Below are 18,597 nucleotides of genomic sequence, written 5' to 3' on the forward strand. Positions count from 1 at the left end.
GAGAGGGGGCAGCAGATTACGTTCATAGCGAATGGCGGGATCCAGTGATACATGTATCCCCAGATATTTGAAACCAGTCTCAGCTACTTGAATAGGGAATCTACGAGGCACGGGAGACCCCCCGCCAAGACATAGACACAGGACTTAGTCCAATTAATGACAAGTCCTGAGTTCTTTCCGAAGGAGGTGAGAACATCGAACAGCACGTTTAACGATTTCCGGGGAGAAGTCAGGTATAAGGGAATGTCGTCCGCATAAAGCGAGACACGATCCTCAAAATCGGGAGCCCACCGGATACCCTTCATGGAAGGCTCCCAACGGAGCCATTCCGCTAAAGGCTCCAGCGCGAGCGCGAAAAGCAACGGGGACAGCGGTCAACCCTGCCGAGTACCACGCCCCAGTGAAAAGACACCGGACGCCCGTCCATTGACCACCACTTGGGCGAGAGGCTGCTCGTAGAGGAGTTTGACCCAATTAATGAACCCGGGACCAAAACCAAACTTCGCGAGGGCCGCCCACAGGTAAGGCCATTCGATGGTGTCGAAGGCCATCGTGGCGTCGAGAGAAGCCAAAATGGCCGGCTCAGTGAGAGTCGCAGCCCTCGCGAGAACACCGTTGAGTCTTCAAAGATTGAGAGCGGTGTTACGATGGGGGATGAACCCGGACTGATCTGGGTGGATCAGGTCCCCGATCACCATGATCAGCCGATTAGCCAACAATTTAGCCAGAATTTTAGGTTCCGCATTGAGCAGGGAGATAGGCCTATATGAGGCACACCCATTCCGGGGCTTACCCTCCTTAGGAATCACTACGATGGTGGCGAGACGCTGATCAACGGGAAGAGAGCCAGACTCGAGGGCCTCGAGGAACATATTCTTCAAGTGGGGCGCCATTTTGTCAGGTCGTAATTTATAAAGTTCAATGGGCAAACCATTGGGGCCCAGTGCCTTGCCAGAGCGGAGAGAGCGTATAGCATCCGCTATCTCCTCCACAGTAAGAGGTGCATCCAGGGCAACTCTGTCCTCGTCAGAGAGACAGGGCAACGAAATGTCCCGAAGCAACAACCGAGAGTCCTCCTCGTCTCTATCACAAACAGATGCATACACAGTTTCAAAATGGTCGACAAAACACTCCACAATCCCCGCTGGGTCGGTAACACACACACCATCCAACCTCTCAATAACCGGGACAACACGATTCACCCTTTCCTTCCTATCCAGCCACGCAATCAATTTACCTGCCTTGTCTCCAACGTCATACAGTCTCCCCTGCTGTTCCCTGTGCATCACTTTAGCCGCATCAGTGACAATTGATTTGTAATCTGCCTGTTTCAGACTGAGAGAGTGCAGTTTTGAACGTGTTTCACCAGTCCCAAGATCACTCTCCAGTGCCGCTATCTCGGTTTCCAGGCGTACCAGGTCCCCACTTTTGGCCTTTTTGGCAGCAGCAATCAATGAGAGAGAGTGCCCACGAATTACTGTCTTAAAAGCTTCTCAAACAGACACAGAAGAAGGCACAGATCCAACATTGTCATCAAAATAATGATCCACAGCCTTAACAAGGTCGGAGCGAATCTTCGGGTCCTGAAGATACCAGGGGTTAATAGGAGCCACTCTGCCCGCACCTCCCCCTCCCACAGAAAAAGAAAGCCACAAGGGGGAGTGATCAGATATACCCCTGGGAAGGTGACGGATCTCACCAATAGAGGAGGACTGGGCAGAAGGCATCAAGAAATAGTCAAGTCTGGAGAGACTACCATGCGCTCCAGAGTGAAAGGTATACTGGAGCGATGTGGGGTGCAATAAACGCCAGCTATCTACTAGCCCAAAGGTGTCAATAAAATCGCCCAACCACAGATGGGATCCAGCCAGGTCCCTGGGGGGAAAACGATCGGCAGTGCCAGAGACAACGGAGTTAAAGTCCCCTCCAAGTATAAGAAGACCCTCGGGCAAACCCAACAAGACCCTACCCAAGTCAGCATAAGTAGCAGCCTGCAGGCCCGGGGGACATACACAGAAAGAATGGACACCATTTTCCCCTCCCACCGTCCCGTAAGCGCTGCATAGCGCCCTCTATCATCGAGAGTGACCTCGTCAATCTCCAAAGGAAGAGAAGACCGAATGAGAATACCAGCCCCCCTAGAGCCCGAGGAGAAACCAGAGTGAGCAACAAGGCGGTATCCCCGTCTATTCAGCGCACGGCAAGTGTTACCTATAAGATGCGTCTCCTGTAGGAGAACTACATCGGGGGAGTGGCGCTTAAGGTACTGCAGCACAACCCCTCGCTTGATTCTGTCTCCCAGCCCGTTCATACCATGACAACAGTCTCAATTCGCCGCCCCCCATCCCCCAGAAGAGGTAGAGTGCCCCACACAGGACATCAAAAGACCAGCAGAATGAAAGAAAAACAATTGAAAGCCTTGTGAATAAAAACAGTTCCACACACAACTCCCCACCCCCCCAACCCGAAACCCGTTACAACTCCCCCCACCCTGCACCCCAACTTTCAGCGTGCCTGTCGCCCCATGAAAAAACTAATCTACACAAAGACCCCTAGAGGAGGAAAAGACCCCGTCGCCCCCGCCACCCCAAAACAACAATCAGTGTCCGAACTCAGCTGGCAACGTTGGAAAGTTCAGGCATCCGGCATCCGGATCCACCGGTCACTCCTGTTGATGCAGTCCACCCTCGGCGCCGCCGGGGTATTCAGTAGAAGCGTCCCTTTTAGGTAATGTGTCCAGCCAGTCACTGACACAGTCCGGACGATCAAAAAAGAGCGTCCTTTCACCATACTCGATGCGAAGTCTAGTAGGAAACAACATTGCATACTTGAGGCCCAGGTCTCGGAGCCGCCTCTTGACCCCCTGGAATCCCATTCTCTGCCTCTGGACATGTGGAGAGAAATCCGGGTAAAAGTGCACGGTGGTGTTTTCGAAAGTCACCGGGCCCTTGTCTCGAGACGCTTGCAGGATAATATCCCTGTCCCTGAAGTGGAACAGTCGAGCGATTATGGGTCTCGGGGGGGCGCCCGGCTGGACCTTGCCGCCCGGAACTCTGTGTGCACGCTCAACGGCAAAGAATTTCGTGAGACCAGAGGGAGCAAGATAGTTGGAGACCAGATCTTCAACCAGGAGGTCGGTCGCCAGGGCCTCTGGATTTTCAGGGACCCCAATAATGCGGACGTTGTTGCGACGGGACCTATTTTCATAGTCGTCCAGGCGTCGGGCCAACGCGTCTCGAGACGAGCGCAGGTTCCCAATCTCAGTTTGAACGTCCGTTACATCAGTGATCAGACTGGAGGTCTTAATATCCAAGTCTCTGACCCTCTCGTTGGTCTTGGCCAGGTCAGCCCTTATCAAAGTAACGTCAACTGCCACCGTGTCGATCTTGGAGGCAAGTGCTGCGTACTGCTTCCCCATGGAGGCCTCCATGTTCGTGATAGCACTCATCAGATCCTGCAGCGATAGTTCGGGCGCCGTACCAGAGGCAGCTTTAAGATCATCAGGCTTGCGGCTAACTCCACCGGGGGACCCCTTCGGATTGGAATAGTGGTCCAGAATATTAGTTTGGGTCTGTCCTCCACGGTGGGGAGTTTTGCCCTTCCGTCGCTCCGCATCTGGATTGCCAGCCATGGTGGAAAACGGGCCCCGGAGGGGTCCGCGAGACCTGGTGAAAATGGCCGAACAAGACGTAGTCGAGGACAGTGAAACTGGTTGGAAGCAGCTTAGGCAGTAGTGTCAGTGAGGGAAATGAGAGGCCAGGAGCCCACTCACGTTGCCGACTGACCAGGGAAAGTCCAGGAGACGTTACAGCCAAGTCGAGCCGGTAGTAGGAAATCGAAACCGAAAGTGAAGAGGGGGAGCCCCCAGAGGAAGGCTCCCTCGGCCGTTGTTGTTCAACTACTCCACGGCTGGCGAAGCTAAGCAAGACCCCAGTCCGGACTCGGGGAAGGCCGCAAAGTTCGAAGCGACACAAAAGTGGACCCCAATGTCCGATCAGAATGCTGAAAGGTCCGTCGTGATCAGCAAGAGTACGTCTTCAAAAGCCCGTTGTCGGAATCAGGATGTAGACAGGATATGCGTGAAGGGTGGCGCGGGTCTCGGGAGCCCTCTGCTCACACGACCATCTTGGATGCCCGCGAAGCTCCTCCCCCTATTAGCGATTTTTAACATCCGATTTCTCTAATACAAAAACACACCGATCCAAGACCGTAATCTTAATAATTGCAGTGTAAATACAGTAGAACCCCAAGTTGGTCGTATTTCAAGTAACAGCATACATAGCTTAGTCATTTGTGATGCAATACAGGGGAAGGAAGGACAGGAGGTCAGGCACCCCATGTCTAAAAACAAATCAATATCAGACACATATTCTGCATAGACAGAGTGTGAGAGCAATGGGGGGGAGGGGGAGGGGGTAGGGGTGGCAGCACACACTCGCCTCCACCGACCCAGCCAAATACCTGCCATACTTTTCATCATTTATCATGTCCTACAACTCATTTCTGATAAACAACTACCCGCGGACTCCAGGGCCACCAGAACCGAGTTTTCTATCACTGCATCAATGTCACCCAAGCGGTCCACCATATCAGTCACATATCCGAAATCCCTTTCTGCATGCTCGTCAGTACGAATTCTCCAGAGGTGACACTCCTCTGCCACCGCCCACTCCAGTACATCTTCTCCCCACTTACTCCACTTCGGTGGTGTCGCCTGTGCCCACTGAATAGCAACCCGGCATCTTGCCAGCACTAATTGCAATTGATCGAACCTGTATTTAATTTTTCTACCTTCCTTAGGTAGTGGTAGATTGCCCAGGAGGCAAAGTTGGATCATCAGTACTGGGCCAGCCCTGGTTATTAAGGCCATCGTGCACAGCATCCGAGTCCAGTAAGCCTCCAGCATGCGAAAACTCCATCCCATCTGTATGAAATCTGTAAGGGTCTCACCGCATTGAACACATACAGCCAGCCTCGCGGAGGTAAACCCTATGGAGACTCTGGGGCGTCAGATAAGCCCTATGTAGATAATCAACCTGCGTGAGCTTAAACCTGGTGTTTCTGGCAGTCTCCTGTACTTGCACCTGGGCATGTTTCAACTCAACATTTGTGAGTGAGGCATCTAAGGCCTCCTCCCACCGATGCCGGACAGACGTTACGTTAATCTGTCTGTCATTTTTTAGGGCTGCATACAGGCAGTAGTTGGGGCCCCTATGGGAGCCCGGATTCAGCAGCACCTGCAACACCTCTGACTCGTGAGGCTCCTTGGGGAAGTCCACCCATATCTCATAGACTGTTCAAGATATGCTTGCATATTGTAAAAAGTGCCCAGCACCAATACTGAACAGCTTCCCGGCTTCCACAAGACTCACAAAGGAACCATTCGAGTAGAGGTCTCCTACTATCTGGCGGCCATCGCACATCCACTGTGTAACGTCCATGGAGGCATGAATTCGCAGAAAAGGCTTGAGCCACCAGATAGGAAGAAGCCGCGCAAAAGGTGCTTGCCTCAGGACGCACGCCTGTGCAACGTGATACTATAAACGGTGTGCCCATTGGTACGCTACTGCACTCCATGAGGAATTTCAGAAGGTCATCCACCGGTACTAGGCTTTCTAGTTTCTTTTCCCCGTAAGGACCATCATCGCACCACAATGCTGCAAACTAAAGCAATCCCATGAAGTAGTACCGCTGAAAATCTGGGAATCCCAGCCCACCCTCAGCCAAATCTAGTTTTAGGATTTCCAGTCGGACGCAATGGAAGCCATTTAGGCCTTCTACAAACATCCCCATGTTAAGCTTATATTCCCAACATTTGTTGTCTGTTATCTGAATACAGAGGTATCAAAACTTGTCCAAATCCTAAGGGAGACCCACCGCTAGAAGATCCGCCATGTTCCTACACACCAAGGATAAAGGTACCATTTTGCGTCTGTTAACACAAAGGCCTGACACCCTCCCGAATGCTGTCATAAGTCATAAAAGATATGGTACTGACCTTTCAGGGTCAGACATATACAGGAAGTATCATCCGCATACATAGACACCACATGAGTGGTGTCCCCCACCCGGATTCCCCAGTCAAGGAGTTCGTCCCTCTGATTAATTGCCAGCGGCCTCATGGCTAGCGCGAACAGGAGCGGGGACAGCGGGCTACCCTATCTCTTACCCCTCTCAATGTTAAAAACCTCTAATACCACGTGGCCTGTACAGTTCCTCACCCTGGACTCTGTATACAAGAGACAGACACATGATAAATATCTCGGGCCAAACCCCATCGTCTGCAGAACCTTTTACAGATACATCCGGAAAAGGATGTTAGAAGCGTTTTCTGTCTAATGCCACCAGTACTCCCTCCCCTTCAGTCTCCCAAGTAGCATGCATAACATGCAAGAGTCTCTGCAAGTTCATGTAGGTGCCCCTCCCAGGCATGAAGCCACACTGATCCGTGTGTGTCAAGTGGTTTACCACCCAGCCCAGCCGCACTGAAAGGACCTTCACTAGCAACTTAACAGCAATGTTGAGCATGGATAATGCGTGGTATGAACCGGGGTCTGTCTGTTCTTTACTGGGTTTGAGTAGCATATTTATTTGGGCCTCCATCATATGGTAGGTTAAGATGCCAGTCACCTTTGCCTCCTGTAGGGTTTCTAGGAATTTAGGGAGAAGATGTTAAGACTATATTTCTTGAGCGCACGGCTACCCGGAGCGGGTGTCCCGGCGCTTTGACAGAGAGTCCTGAACATAACCAAGAAAACCCAGAGGCAGAAACACTATAGACACACTGGTTAGGCAGAAAAGAGGACCGTCTTGAGCTCTTTTCTAAAAGCCAGAAGATTATTAGCCTTGCGGAGCGACAAAGGAAGCTCATTCCACAAACTGGCCGCCATGAACTGGAAAGTCCGGCCTCCCATCCGCACACGTTTGATCACTGGTACCTCCACTTTCGCCAGGTCAGCAGATCTCAAACTCCTCCGGGGAACGTAAAAAGCAATACGCTTCCTGAGGTAAGCCGGGCCCGTGAAGTGGAGGGCTTTAAACGCCAACGTGAGGACCTTAAACCTAATTCTGCAAGGGATAGATAGCCAATGCAGCCTGCCGCGCAATAGAGAGGCGCTAGCTCTCCGTGGAAGGCCAAAGATGGCTCTGGCCGCCGAGTTTTGGACAGTTTGTAATCTGGACACCAGATATTTAGGCAGTCCTGAGAAAAGTGCGTTAGCGTAATCTAAACGCGAGCCCACAAGTGCTTGCACGATATTCTTGCGATATTGTAAGGAGAGCAGTGGGAGAAATTTCCTCACCATCTTCAGAATGCCGAAGCATTTCCCCGCCAAGCCCGTGATGTGGGGACGAAAAGAGAGACTGTCGTCAAACACCACACCCAGATTTTTTACTTGGGAGGAGGGTTTCTCAGGAGGGAACATATCAGGAGGCCACCACGATTTCCAGCCAGGGTCCTCAACGCAGCCAAAAAAGAGCAACTCGGATTTATCCGAGTTACATTTCAGGCTCTGGTGCTGAAACCATGCAAAGACAGCACTCAGACAGTCTCTAATTCTGCCGCCATCAAAAACCTCTCCCTTCCTGCAGGTAAACAGGAGCTGGGTGTCATCAGCGTAAGAGATGACCCGGGCTCCAAATGCCTCCGCGACCTTCGCCAAAGGGGCCATATAAATGTTAAATATGGTGGGGCTCAAGATAGATCCTTGAGGCACCCCCACCTCTAGCGAAGGCATTTCCGCGGAGAACGGTGGAGCCCAGATCACCTGTCGACGGTCGGCTAAGAAGGATTGAAACCAATCCAACACCGTCCCCCGCAATCCTACCTCCTTGAGTCTTAAAAGGAGGCCAGCGTGTGGGACGGTGTCGAAAGCCGCCGACAGGTCCAGTAGGACCAGCATAGCCTTTCCCCCCAGATCAAGCGTTTCCCTGATGGCGTCGGTCACCTTCACAAGAGCTGTCTCCGTGCTGTAATTGGCACGGAAACCAGATTGGGAGTCATGCAGCAGTTTGTTATTCTCAATAAAGGTGATAAGAGTATGCTGAACATGTTTTTCCGCCACCTTCGCCAAAGCGGGGAGGAGGGAGATTGGTCTATAGTTGGCCAACTGTAAAGGGTCAAGCAGAGGTTTCTTGATGAGCGGGAGAATAAGAGCATGCTTCCACTCTCTGGGGACCACTCCAGAGCTCAGAGACATGTTGAGCAGGGGGTTCAGCAAGTTGTTAATAGCTGGCGCCACCGAGCTCAGGCATTTAGCCGGACACGCATCCAAGGGGGATCCAGATTTCAACCGGGAGAGCAGCTCCAGAGAGGATTCGCAGGAAATCGGGGGAAACATCGAAAGAGTGAGCCCCGACTCAGCTGCAGCAGATGGAAGGACCTTCAGATCACTTTCCAAAACCGCAGCCACTTTCAGAGACCCCACCCGATCGAATGAGTCCTGAATCTTACGGATCTTATCCACAAAGAAATCAGCAAGCTGCCTGATCCACTCCTCTGTGTGGGAGTGTACCCTGGCGCCCGCCACCGGCTCCACAAATTCCTTCACAATTCGGAATAGTTCCCGGCTCGTATTATCAGCCTGGTCTATTCTATGCTCGAAGTAGATCTTTTTAGCTTCGGCAATCTGTTTGTGATATGATTTTATCGCACCCCTGTACTTCAATTTCTCCTCAGGCGCATATCTGCGCCGCCAGAGCCTTTCAAACCTTTTGCAGTCCTGGCGCGCTTTCCGTAGAGTAGCGGTGAACCAAGGAGCAGAGTCCTGACAGGGGGCTGTCCTGGCCGGCTTCCGAGGGGCAAGCTCCTCAAATCTTGTCAGAAGCCAGTCCCGAACTAGCGACAAGTCGACTTCTGCAGAGATCTGCAGAGTATGCTTGAAAAAACTCCACTGGAAGACCATACGGCCTCAGGCATTTCCCCCTAGCCATGTGTCAGAGGGCCTCTTGCAGTTCCTCCAATGGTAACTCCTCATTGAGGCACTTCCTATGTTCCACCAGCAGTTGAGGGATTGAGACCTCGTCTAGAAATCTTTCCATACAATGTACCTCCTCACCTAGAGGACCTAGAGGAGCCTCGAAAAAACTCTGCAGATTGTCCCGCAGAGCTAAATTATTCGCTGTTTAATCCATCACCATCGCCCCCTCTGCTCCAGTCAAGAGGGAACCAGGAGGGGGGTGGTTGTTCCCGCTTCAGTAACCAGGCCAACATGCCCCCGACTGTTCACCCACTCTGTGTAGGAGCTGACAATAGTCCTGCCGCACATGACAGTCCAGCAGGTCCCACATGTCAGTAACTTGTCTATGGGCCTCCACTAGAGCCACTCCTTCCTACCCGCCCCCTCCGCCACCGGGTCCTGGAGCTGAGCCAATTGCACCTTCACCATCTGGAGCCCGGCTCCATCTTCCTATGAGTCTGTACACCTTATTAAGGCTCTCCCCAAGCACTACCACGTTACAGATTCCCCACTGTGTACCCCAAGATGTCTCTGAGTTCCAACTAGTCTCAAAATAACCCTGCAAGGCAAGCTGAATGTCCACTCTATATTTCGGGTCCCCAAAAGACTCTGAACAGAGTCTCCACAATGGAACATGAGGCCTGTGTCCCCCCAGACCACATTCAATAGGTAAAGGAGCATGATCCGAAAGAAAGCGCACATGATCGCTTGTGCCTCGAACATTAATTGTACCGTAAGTAGATAATAGAAACTGGTCCTTTCGCCTTTTGGTGTGGTGTCTGGGGGTGCACCAAGAATTTTCCCTAATTGTCGGGTGGAGCTCCTGCCATAAATCGACACATTACAGTGTACTCCTAGTTTCCCGCAAACTCAGCGCCATATTTGGTTGGCTCCCCAACTTACGTGGGTCCCGATCCATATTTCTATCAAGGACACAGTTGAAGTCCTCTGCCCAAACAATGGGCATGCCCACATAGGGCAAAAGTTCAGTTTCTAAGGATGCAAAAAAGTTACCTTCATCAGTGTTGGGGCATAGATATTACAAAGACACATCTCCACACCATCTAATAGGCCATGGCAAAAAAACAAATCTCCACTTTATATCTGCCATATGACTGCAATGCTTAAATGCGAACCCTAGAGCAACCTACATGGAGACCCCTCTGGCATACAATGAGTAGGTCCCCTCCACTTCCTCAACAATTTCTGTGCCTCCCCATCCAGTAGGTGTGTTAAAGTTCATAATTTTTTTTTATTTGGGAATAGTCAGGCATGGAATCGCCCTACTGTAGAACCCTATCACCCACCTCAAATGTGGAGTTTTCTATTTGACGAGGTGAAGATAGATAAACACTTGTATTAGTCAGACGTGGAGGTGAAAGGCAATAGTATTTTATAGTCTGCTTGCAAGTATGTGTCAGACTTGTTTCATGCATTCTGGGCACCTCTAAAATGCACTACTTTCAAAGTGCGCGGATGCTACTGTTATCTTTTCTCTGGATACTTCACAGTCTTGAAGTGTTCACCCTGTTCAGCTTCAGCAAGTTAAGTTAATAAAGAACCACGCCCAGAAGAAAACAGGACTACAGATTTTGGTGCAGAAAGCACCAAACCTCCCATGTTATTCCCCATTGTCAGGGGTCAACTTGTCATAGGTGCTTTTTATCACGCCTGATACATTCTAATTCTCTGGGTAATGTACTTTATTAAATGTGATAAATTGCACACCAGCCTCCAGGGCGTTGGTAATCAGGACCTGTATGCCATGAACGATGTGCCCTATCTCAACTAAAGGTTTCCAGCAACAGTCAATAAGAATGTAAGCAAAGTTTCTTCTGCCTACATAGCACACTGCACATGAAATGTTTATCAAGGGATCCATTGTAAGCATTCAGCCAAGAGAAGAAATGCACTCTTTCAGCTACTCATAAAAAAAGAATATTGTTTGAAAATGCCCTTTATTTTTTCACAGGATGATTATGTACTTGAAGTAAGACATTTTCAGTGTCCGAAATGGCCGAATCCTGATAGTCCGATCAGCAAAACCTTTGAACTTTTAAGAGTAATTGCAGAAGAATCGTCCAGTAGAGATGGCCCAGTGATCGTCCATGATGAGTAAGCACTCTTTGTCCAGTGTGTATCGCGGAAGTGTACAGAGTAATTTATTCCTTTTGTTAACCACACTTGCAAATAGTCTACTCTGACACTGGTACATGTAGGAAGAGCTTGTGGTCACCGCAGATAATGCCAAGCATAGCTCACATCTTGAGTTTTTTCTATATTTTTAGAATCATCATTACATTTCACATTGCTTTAGAATAGAATATTCATTTCTGATGCATTATTTCTAAATTTGTTGTGTTCTTTCAAGGTTCGGTGGCGTTACGGCAGGGAACTTCTGTGCGCTGACTACACTCATGCACCAACTAGAAACTGAAAATTCTATGGATGTCTACCTGGTGGCCAAGATGATTAATATGATGAGGCCAGGAGTCTTTACAGATGCGGTATGTAAAAGACATATGTTGCCGTGAAGAGAAGGGGTGGGTAAAATGCATATATTGCTTGTAAACTTTACAAGCAGCATGCTTTTGTAAAGGTTGCAAAGATTTTTTACATTTTCAAGACTTTCCTTGCAGAAGATTTTTCTCGCAAGAGTGAATGGGACCTGTCAGAATAGAGGTCAATACAAAAAAAAAAGAAAGGGTATGTTGCTCTGTTCAAAAGTGACAGATTCAGTGAGGGCCACAGCAAGAACACATTCAATTAAATCATTTTAGCTTCAGCCAAAGCTAACCACATAGCCTGCAAGTTAGATCCATATGTGGTAATAAGTCTATTTCTGCACAACTAGGATAATCTTTGAAGTTTTACTTCAAGAGCACAAGTTGGGTGGAGGGAAGATGGAACATAAAAGTTTAAGCAAGTTATGTCCTGATTGTTGGTGCACAATGGTGGAAAAATGAAGTGTACAGGATCAAAGTCAAAGATACCATCATAAGATGATTGAAGAGAAGGGTTGAGTCTTGGTAGAAGTTGACTGTTACTGCATCGTCATGTAGTGTTCTTTAAAAAGGTAAGTCTCAATTCTTTCCTAAACTGGAGCAGCGCTAAGTTTGCCCTTATGGATACAAGAATATTGTTTGCGATTCTGAGTGCATAAATCGAGAAGGTTTGCGGCCTTGTTTTTTTATACATCTTTATCTCCACTCTGATGGTACGGGTGTGCTGAGAGCGACTGGAAATAATGACCATGTTAGCCAGATAGCTGGGGTAGTGGGTTTGACTGATTTGTAAATGATGGAGCTGATTTTGAAGTTTTGAAGTTATTGAGGGCTGGCAAAGGGAGCCCATGTTGTTTCATCAGAATGGGGGTGATGTGGGCAAGCATATGTTTTCATACCATTGTGAGATGCATAGTGCTGTGAAGGATGCTCTAAAAGGGAGACAGTGTGTAGTCTGAGAGGCCATCCAAATGTGAGAGTATGTTTGCTCTGAAACTGGTTTCACTGTGTTTAGTAGAGAGATCTGGTACCTTGGTGGTGTGTTCCTTGAGGATGAAATCTGCATCCTAGGTGAATCCAAGTGACTTGACATTGGATTAAACTAAGGGTCTGCAGCCATAAGAGGTCATGAAATTGAGCCAGGTTGCAGGTGCTTGTTGTTCTTTGCAAACAACTTATGTATTGGAGGGTTTGAACTACATGTTTGTTATGAGCATCCAGATCTGGATCAATCAATTATTTGTAAAGCGCCCTACATACCCGCGAGGGTCTCCAGGTGCTGGGGGAGGGGGCGCTACTGATCGAACATCCAGGTCTTGAGTATCCTTTTGAAGGTCAGCAGGTCTTGGGTCTGTCGTAGGCTCAGTGGGAGGGTGTACCATGTCTTGGCGGCGAGGTGGGAGAAGGATCTCCCACCGGTGGTTGTCCTTCGGAAGAGCGAGACGGTGTCGCATGAGAGGTCAGCAGAGCGTAGCCGGCAGTAGGGGATGTAGAAGGAGAGCTGTCTGTTGAGGTAGGCTGGGCCAGTCTCGTGGAGTGCCTTGTGTGCGTGGGTGAGGAGCTTGAAAGATATCCTCTTGTTGACTGGGAGCCAGTGCAGGTTTCTCAGGTGGGGGGTGATGTGGCAGTGGCGTGGTACGTTGGGGATCAGTCATGCCGAGGCGTTTTGGATGCGTTGTAGTCGTTTGATGAGCTTGGTCGGGGCTCCCGCGTAGTGGGCGTTTCCGTAGTCGAGTCTACTGCTGACGAGGGCCTGGGTGACTGTCTTTCTTGTATCTGTCGGGATCCATCTGTAGATCTTGCGGAGCATGCAGAGGGTGTTGAAGCAGGAGGAGGAGACGGCGTTGACTTGCATGGTCATTGAGAGCGTTGAGTCGAGGATGATTCCCAGGTTGCGTGCGTGGTCGGTGGGTGTCGGGGCTGCCCCCAGTGCCATCGGCCACCAGGAGTCGTCCCAGGCTGAAGGGTTGGAGCCGAGGATGAGGACTTTTGTCTTGTCCGAGTTCAGCTTCAGACAGCTTGTCTTCATCCAGTCTGCGACGGCCTTCATTCCTTTGTGAAGGTTGGCTTTGGCGGTGATGGGGTCCTTGGTGAGGGAGAGGATCAGCTGAGTGTCTTCGGCGTAGGAGATTATGTCGAGGTTGTGCTGTTGGGCTACGTGTGTGAGCGGGGCCATGTAAATGTTGAACAGCGTTGGGCTGAGGGAGGATCCCTGGGGTACACCGCAGATGATCTCTGAGGCTTTGAAACGGAATGGGGGGAGGCGGATGCTCTGGGTTCTGCCGGATAGGAAGGAGGTGGTCCAATCCAGAGCCTTGTCTTGGATCTCTGCGGCGTGGAGGCGTGCGCATAGTGTGCGGTGGCAGACGGTGTCGAAGGCGGCAGAGAGGTCTAGGAGGATGAGTGCTGCGGTCCTGCCGTTGTCCAGCAGGGTCCTGATGTCATCAGTGACGGCGATGAGGGCAGTCTCGGTGCTGTGGTTGCTGCGGAACCCTGACTGGGAAGGGTCCAGGATTCTGTTTTCTTCGAGGTATCGGGTTAGCTGTCTGTTGACGGGTTTCTCAATGACCTTGGCCGGGAAGGGGAGCAGAGAGATGGGCCGGAAGTTCTTGAGGTCTCTTGGGTCTGCCTTAGGTTTTTTGAGTAGGGCGTTGATCTCGGCGTCTTTCCAGATCTCTAGGAAGGTCGTGGTCTCGAGGGAGAGATTAATGACGTTGCGCAGGTGGTGTGTGATGGAGCTGCTTGCTCTGTTGAAGACGTGGTGTGGGAATGGGTCTGACGGAGAGCCGGAGTGGATTGTGTGCATGGTCTTGATGGTGTCATTGATGCTCACGCTGGCCCGGGCTAGCAAGGGATCGTGGTCGATGGAGTGCGGAGAGTCTGTTATGTTGATGTCTATTGGGGCTGTCTGGGTGTTGAAGCTGTCGTGGATGTCTGCTATCTTCCGATGGAAGAAGGTGGCGAGGAAGTCGCACAGGGCTTGCGACGGCGGGATGTTGTTGGTGTTGGAGCTGGGGTTGGAGAGCTCCTTGCTATTGTGTACATTGTTGTCGAGGCGGTCTTTGAACGAGGTCCTCTTGGCCACCCTGATGAGGTGGTGGTGGTTGCGGAGGGCGTCCTTGTGTGCTGCGTGGCTGCCCGGAGTTTGTTCATTGTGCCATTTCTTCTCTAGTTTCCGGCAGGCTTGCTTGGAGGCTAGGAGTTCTGGGGTGAACCAGCTGGCCCTCTTGCTGGTTCTCTGTGAGGGGGTTTCTTCATCGGGGCAAGGGTGTTGGCGCAGTCCTCGATCCACCGTCTGAGGCTGTGGGCAGCGTCGTCGGTGTTGGAGGGTTTGGTGGGTGGGCTGAGAGCGAGGTTTGTGTTTAGTTGGTCTTCGGTGATTTTGCTCCAGCAGCGGCGGGGGATCTGTTGGGTGTGTGGTGGGTTTCTGGAAGGCGAAGTGAATGCAGAGGTGGTCGGTCTAGAAGAGTTGGGTGGTGTGGCTGACGGAGACGTGCAGTCTTGAGGAGAAGACGGGGTCAAGCGTGTGGCTTCGGAGTGGGTGGGTGTTGTGGCGAGTTGCTTCAGTCCGAGGTTGGCGAGGTTATCGATCAGGGTTGTGGAGTTGTTGTCGTTGTTGTTCTCAAGGTGAAAGTCCAGGTCTCCAAGGAGGATGTAGCCGGTGGAGGTCAGGACGTGCGTGCTGATCAAGTCGGCGATGGATCAGTTGCAGGCAATGTTTGAGGTGTGGAAGTCTAGAGTGCAGCAGTCTTTCAATTAAAGCTGTGTACCATCAGCTTATTGTGTGATTGTGATGCTATTATTGGGGAGTAGTGACCCAAGGGCTCTATGTAAAATCTGACAATGATGAGGCACAAGATGGATCTTTTGGGGACTCCTCGGGTTATAGGGATCTTCTGGGACCTGAAGGCTCCTGTGTGAATGCACTGGTGTTTGATGCATAGATACAAAAAGAACCATTGAAGGTTATTGCCAGTGAATTCCACTCAAGACTTCAGAATGTGGATAAGGGTGAAATAGTCAAAAGTGCAGAAGGTAGCTGAGAGGTGTCACAATATCAGGAGGAAAAGGCCATCTTCATTTGTGGTGAGGAGAGCATATTCTAACATGTGCAAGGTAGCTGTCTCCCCTACAGTATGATCTGAAGACAGATCAGGAGCTTTGCCAGAGGTGGTTGGAACTGGTGTCATAGTGGAGTTGAGCATAGACTGCTTTGCTGATGGTCTTGGTTGATAAAGGGTAGGTGATGTGTGCAGTGGTAGTCAGGTTGTAGTGTGGGTTTCTTCAGGAGTGAGAAGAGATGAACTGTCTTGAGAGCTTCTTGGAAGATGTTTTGAGGGGAGAAATTGTTGACAATGTTCAGTATGGGTAAGTGAGCTTCTCTGGAGACAGGTTTGATGAAGGTCGTGGACAAATCATTGTTTTCTTGGGAAGTGGCTTTAAAGAAGTTTATTATGTTTTACCGAATCTGCAAGAAATAGAGCTTTGAAGGATGACCTTTGTGGGATGCTATGAGAATGGGTGGTGCTAAGAGGAAAGGCTGGCTTGGTTTTGATAAAGTACTATCGAAATGTCTGTATTTTTTCATTGATGACGAGGTTGTTGGCATTGTACTTGTCTGTGGAATTTGGGACAGGAGGGTCAGGCATTAACTGTAACTTTAATTCCCAATATTGTTCTCCTTTCCCACCCTTTTTTAATTTATTCACCCCTAATCTTGCTCTTGGTGGAATGTTGTGGGGCCACGAGTGAGTTGCATGTTTTCTCTATAAATTGCACACTTGGAAGAGTACAGTGGAAGAGCACAGCCTGAGGGTGGGTGGACATTAAGACATGACACGCTTTTTCCCCTCAGATTTGGTGATGCTAAGCTTTGCCCAATTTTGTAACTTCTTCAGAGTCTCTAAGTTCAAGGTGAATGCTTTTATCCCTTGCCTTTGTTTTGGCTTCAGTCAAATACGTTAAATTGAGTAAAATTACTATGAGGCAGCAACTATGTGAATTGACTACACAAGCTGTATCTAGTCAAATTCACCTCTGCACGTCCTGCATAAGTTACACTTGGTATTTTGTTTTTAAAATACATTATCATAAACTATTATTGTACAATATTGGACCACAAAGGTTGGACTTATATCAGAGTTTCATGATAATCCTAGAAAATGTAATTAACCACTTGGATGCTAAGGGTATTTGCTCTTCTTCATGTAATTTCCATTGAAATCAATGGAAACTCCATGACGAGTTACCCTTGTCATTAGCACTGAAGGGGTTAATCATTTTAATTCATGTTTATCTTATTTGTCTATCCTTCAAGTTTGCCATTGTGCTGACACTTGCAGTCCATTATTGGACACCTATTTATTAATAGAAGCAAAAAAACAATTATTAATAAAAGTTTGTGTTGGGTACTGTAAGCCCGGACATAAGAAAATGCTGTGACAAAGAAAATAATTAATATTAGTCAAAGTCTCTGTTCATGTCTGCCATCATTGATTGATGAAGCTAACACACCCTTCTTGGTGATCCCACAGGAGCAGTACCAGTTCCTTTATAAAGCAATGCTAAGCCTGGTGAGCACAAGACAGGAAGAAGCTCATCCAACATCCCTAGACAGCAATGGGATCACTCTACCAGATGGACATGAAGCCGAAAGTTTAGAATCTTTAGTTTAACTGAGCGAGGAGTACCGGAGTTTAGTACAGTTATCTCGTTTTTAAATTATGTGGAAAATCTGTCCAATCACTATAATCTCCTCCACCCCTTTAGTGATTACTTTGTTGCATATGATGCCACTGCCTCACTTACACCATTAACAATGTGTGCCTTTTTTGAGGACTTCTTGTAATCCATGATACACCTGGGCTAACTTGATTAATATTACAGTGTTTCTTAGAGTTAAACTGTGCTATTTTTTTCAGTATTAGTTTCCTATTGGCTACGTTTTAACCTACGACTGATCTTATTTATAGATGTCAAGAGGCTTCTCTATGATAAATATGCTTTTTGTGTCAGCTTCAATTGGAACATTTGTAGGGATTCTTGGGTTTCCTAGAAACATAACTGTTTATATGGTAGAATGTAAATAAAATACTGTTCCTATAACATTAAACATTTCAAGACTTTGTTGGACACCGTAGGTAGTAAAAATTGGATACTGATTGTAAATAATGTAATGGTGATTCCATGGACCAAATTTATATTTATAATTGTAGATTTTTATATTTTACTACAGAGTCAGTTTTCTAGTTCAATGTTATGGCATTGTTATAGTGATGTGTTCAACTGTTTTCTTCTACTTTCCATAAATTAGTTGCTTCAGTTTTTCTGCATCCTAACATGATTGACTGTTTCAGCATGTTTGTACTTTTAACATTTTATGAAAAATTAAAACAATGTTTGTTTAATAAAGTGCATTTTTAGTGCTTGGTGTTATCTTGTCCAATATTTGTGTAATGTCACTGTCATTTTAAATACCAGAACAAAGACTTTGGCCCAGACATTTGGACTGCAGTGAAATAATCCAGCTGTTGCCAAAATCAGCCACAGAGTTTGTCTATATATGTCTCTGAACAAGGGTGGAAATACCTAAGATTTTAAAGATACCTCTTTGCCACAAGCATTGGTCCACTACAATATCTACAATTGAAAGAAGTGCCTAAGCATTGTCCCACAGTGTCTATAAATTTTCAAAGCTATTGCTTTTTGTAAAGGCATTCACTGTGAGAAAAACACAGAGTGATGGATGGAGTGCTTTTATTCATTTTAACCTCCCATAATTATTTGTGATAGTGTCTAGCCCATAATTATATCCTTTCTGTGCAATTAAAGAACGGGACCCACTATAAGTAAAATATACTTGACTTCACCATTGACTCTGCCAGATATCACATTCTCACCCCACAATTAGTGTTCTAGTTGTTCTGCGATACAATCTTCTATATTTTGCACTTCCTGTGGACTCCTTAGAACATTAGTTTAGTATCTGCAGCATTCATTGGGGTTCTGCCTCCACATCTCCCGAATCAACTCTATAGACACACTGAACTCAGCAGTATGATATCCTTAGGTTTCCTCTCCAAATACCCATGAATCAACTTCATGGACCGCTACTTTAATGTACTTGGTACTCCCTA

General features: G+C 48.4%; 1 protein-coding gene across 8 annotated transcripts in view; it reads left to right on the plus strand.

Moving 5' to 3' along the window:
• The window catches only part of PTPRZ1 (protein tyrosine phosphatase receptor type Z1), a 656,962-nt gene extending 639,074 nt beyond the window's left edge, over positions 1 to 17,888 (plus strand). For all 8 annotated transcript variants that reach the window (XM_078680698.1, XM_078680707.1, XM_078680718.1 and 5 more), the window contains 3 exons: positions 10,930 to 11,072; positions 11,329 to 11,464; positions 16,996 to 17,888. In XM_078680698.1, coding sequence (XP_078536824.1) covers positions 10,930 to 11,072; positions 11,329 to 11,464; positions 16,996 to 17,136 — 420 coding nt within the window. In that variant the 3' untranslated portion in view covers positions 17,137 to 17,888. The remainder of the gene's footprint in view (positions 1 to 10,929; positions 11,073 to 11,328; positions 11,465 to 16,995) is intronic.
• The last annotated feature ends 709 nt before the right edge of the window (positions 17,889 to 18,597 follow it).

The sequence above is a fragment of the Lissotriton helveticus genome, chromosome 1_1, assembly GCF_964261635.1.
Source record: "Lissotriton helveticus chromosome 1_1, aLisHel1.1, whole genome shotgun sequence".
NCBI lineage: Eukaryota > Metazoa > Chordata > Amphibia > Caudata > Salamandridae > Lissotriton > Lissotriton helveticus.